The sequence below is a fragment of the Parus major genome, chromosome 9, assembly GCF_001522545.3.
Source record: "Parus major isolate Abel chromosome 9, Parus_major1.1, whole genome shotgun sequence".
NCBI classification, from domain to species: Eukaryota; Metazoa; Chordata; class Aves; order Passeriformes; family Paridae; genus Parus; species Parus major.
This window is the reverse complement of record NC_031778.1, coordinates 23509001-23509968: the sequence shown is the minus strand read 5'-3', so window position 1 is coordinate 23509968 and position 968 is coordinate 23509001. Positions and strand designations below refer to the sequence as shown.

General features: G+C 55.9%; 1 protein-coding gene across 2 annotated transcripts in view; it reads left to right on the top strand.

The window, feature by feature from the left end:
• Positions 1–968, top strand: part of LOC107208889 (schwannomin-interacting protein 1) — a 36893-nt gene that overhangs the window by 32067 nt on the left and 3858 nt on the right. For both annotated transcript variants that reach the window (XM_015637939.1, XM_015637940.3), the window contains exons 3-4: positions 328–445; positions 740–937. In XM_015637939.1, coding sequence (XP_015493425.1) covers positions 328–445; positions 740–937 — 316 coding nt within the window. The remainder of the gene's footprint in view (positions 1–327; positions 446–739; positions 938–968) is intronic.

The window sequence follows — 968 nt, the reverse complement described above, 5'->3', positions numbered from 1 at the left end:
ATGGTGGCACTGGGGGGATGGTGGCACTGCAGGGATGGTGACACTGCAGGGATGGTGACACTGAGGGGATGGTGGCACTGAGGGGATGGTGGCAGTGAGGGGATGGTGGCACTGCAGGGATGGTGACACTGAGGGGATGGTGACACTGAGGGGATGGTGGCACTGAGGGGATGGTGGCACTGAGGGGATGGTGGCACTGAGGGGATGGTGGCAGTGAGGGGATGGTGACACTGCAGGGATGGTGACACTGAGGGGATGGTGACACTGAGGGGATGGTGACACTGCAGCCCTGGGACATGTCAGTGCCAGCTCTCTGTGTCCCCCCAGGCTGCAGAGCGGGATGAACCTGCAGATCTGCTTTGTCAACGACAGCGGCAGTGACAAGGACAGTGACGGCGATGACAGCAAGACAGAGACCAGCCTGGACACACCCCTGTCACCCCTGGTGGGTCTGGGAACCCTCCTTCCTTCCCTCCCTCCCTCCTTCCGAGGTCCAGCTGGGAATCACTCTGATTTTTAAAGTCTCTCTGATTTTTAACATCACTCTGATTTTTAAGCTCACTCTGATTTTTAACCTCACTCTGATTTTTAAGCTCACTCTGATTCTCAAAGTCTCTCTGATTTTTCAAGACAATCCCATGGATTAAGATCAGAAATAACTCCATGCCCTTCCCAGTTTCTGTAGGATAAAAAGCACAGGATTAGGTCCAACTCCGCTGTGGCTTCTTTGCTTCCCCAGAGCAAGCAGAGCTCGTCCTACTCGGACCGAGACACGACGGAGGAGGAGTCGGAGTCTCTGGAGGACATGGATTTCCTCAGCAGGCAGAAGAAGCTCCAGGCTGAGGCCAAGATGGCCCTGGCTATGGCAAAGCCCATGGCCAAGATGCAGGTGGAGGTGGAGAAGCAGAACAGGAAGAAGTCGCCGGTAGCGGATCTGGTGAGGGAGACCGGGAGAGACAGCGGGGTGA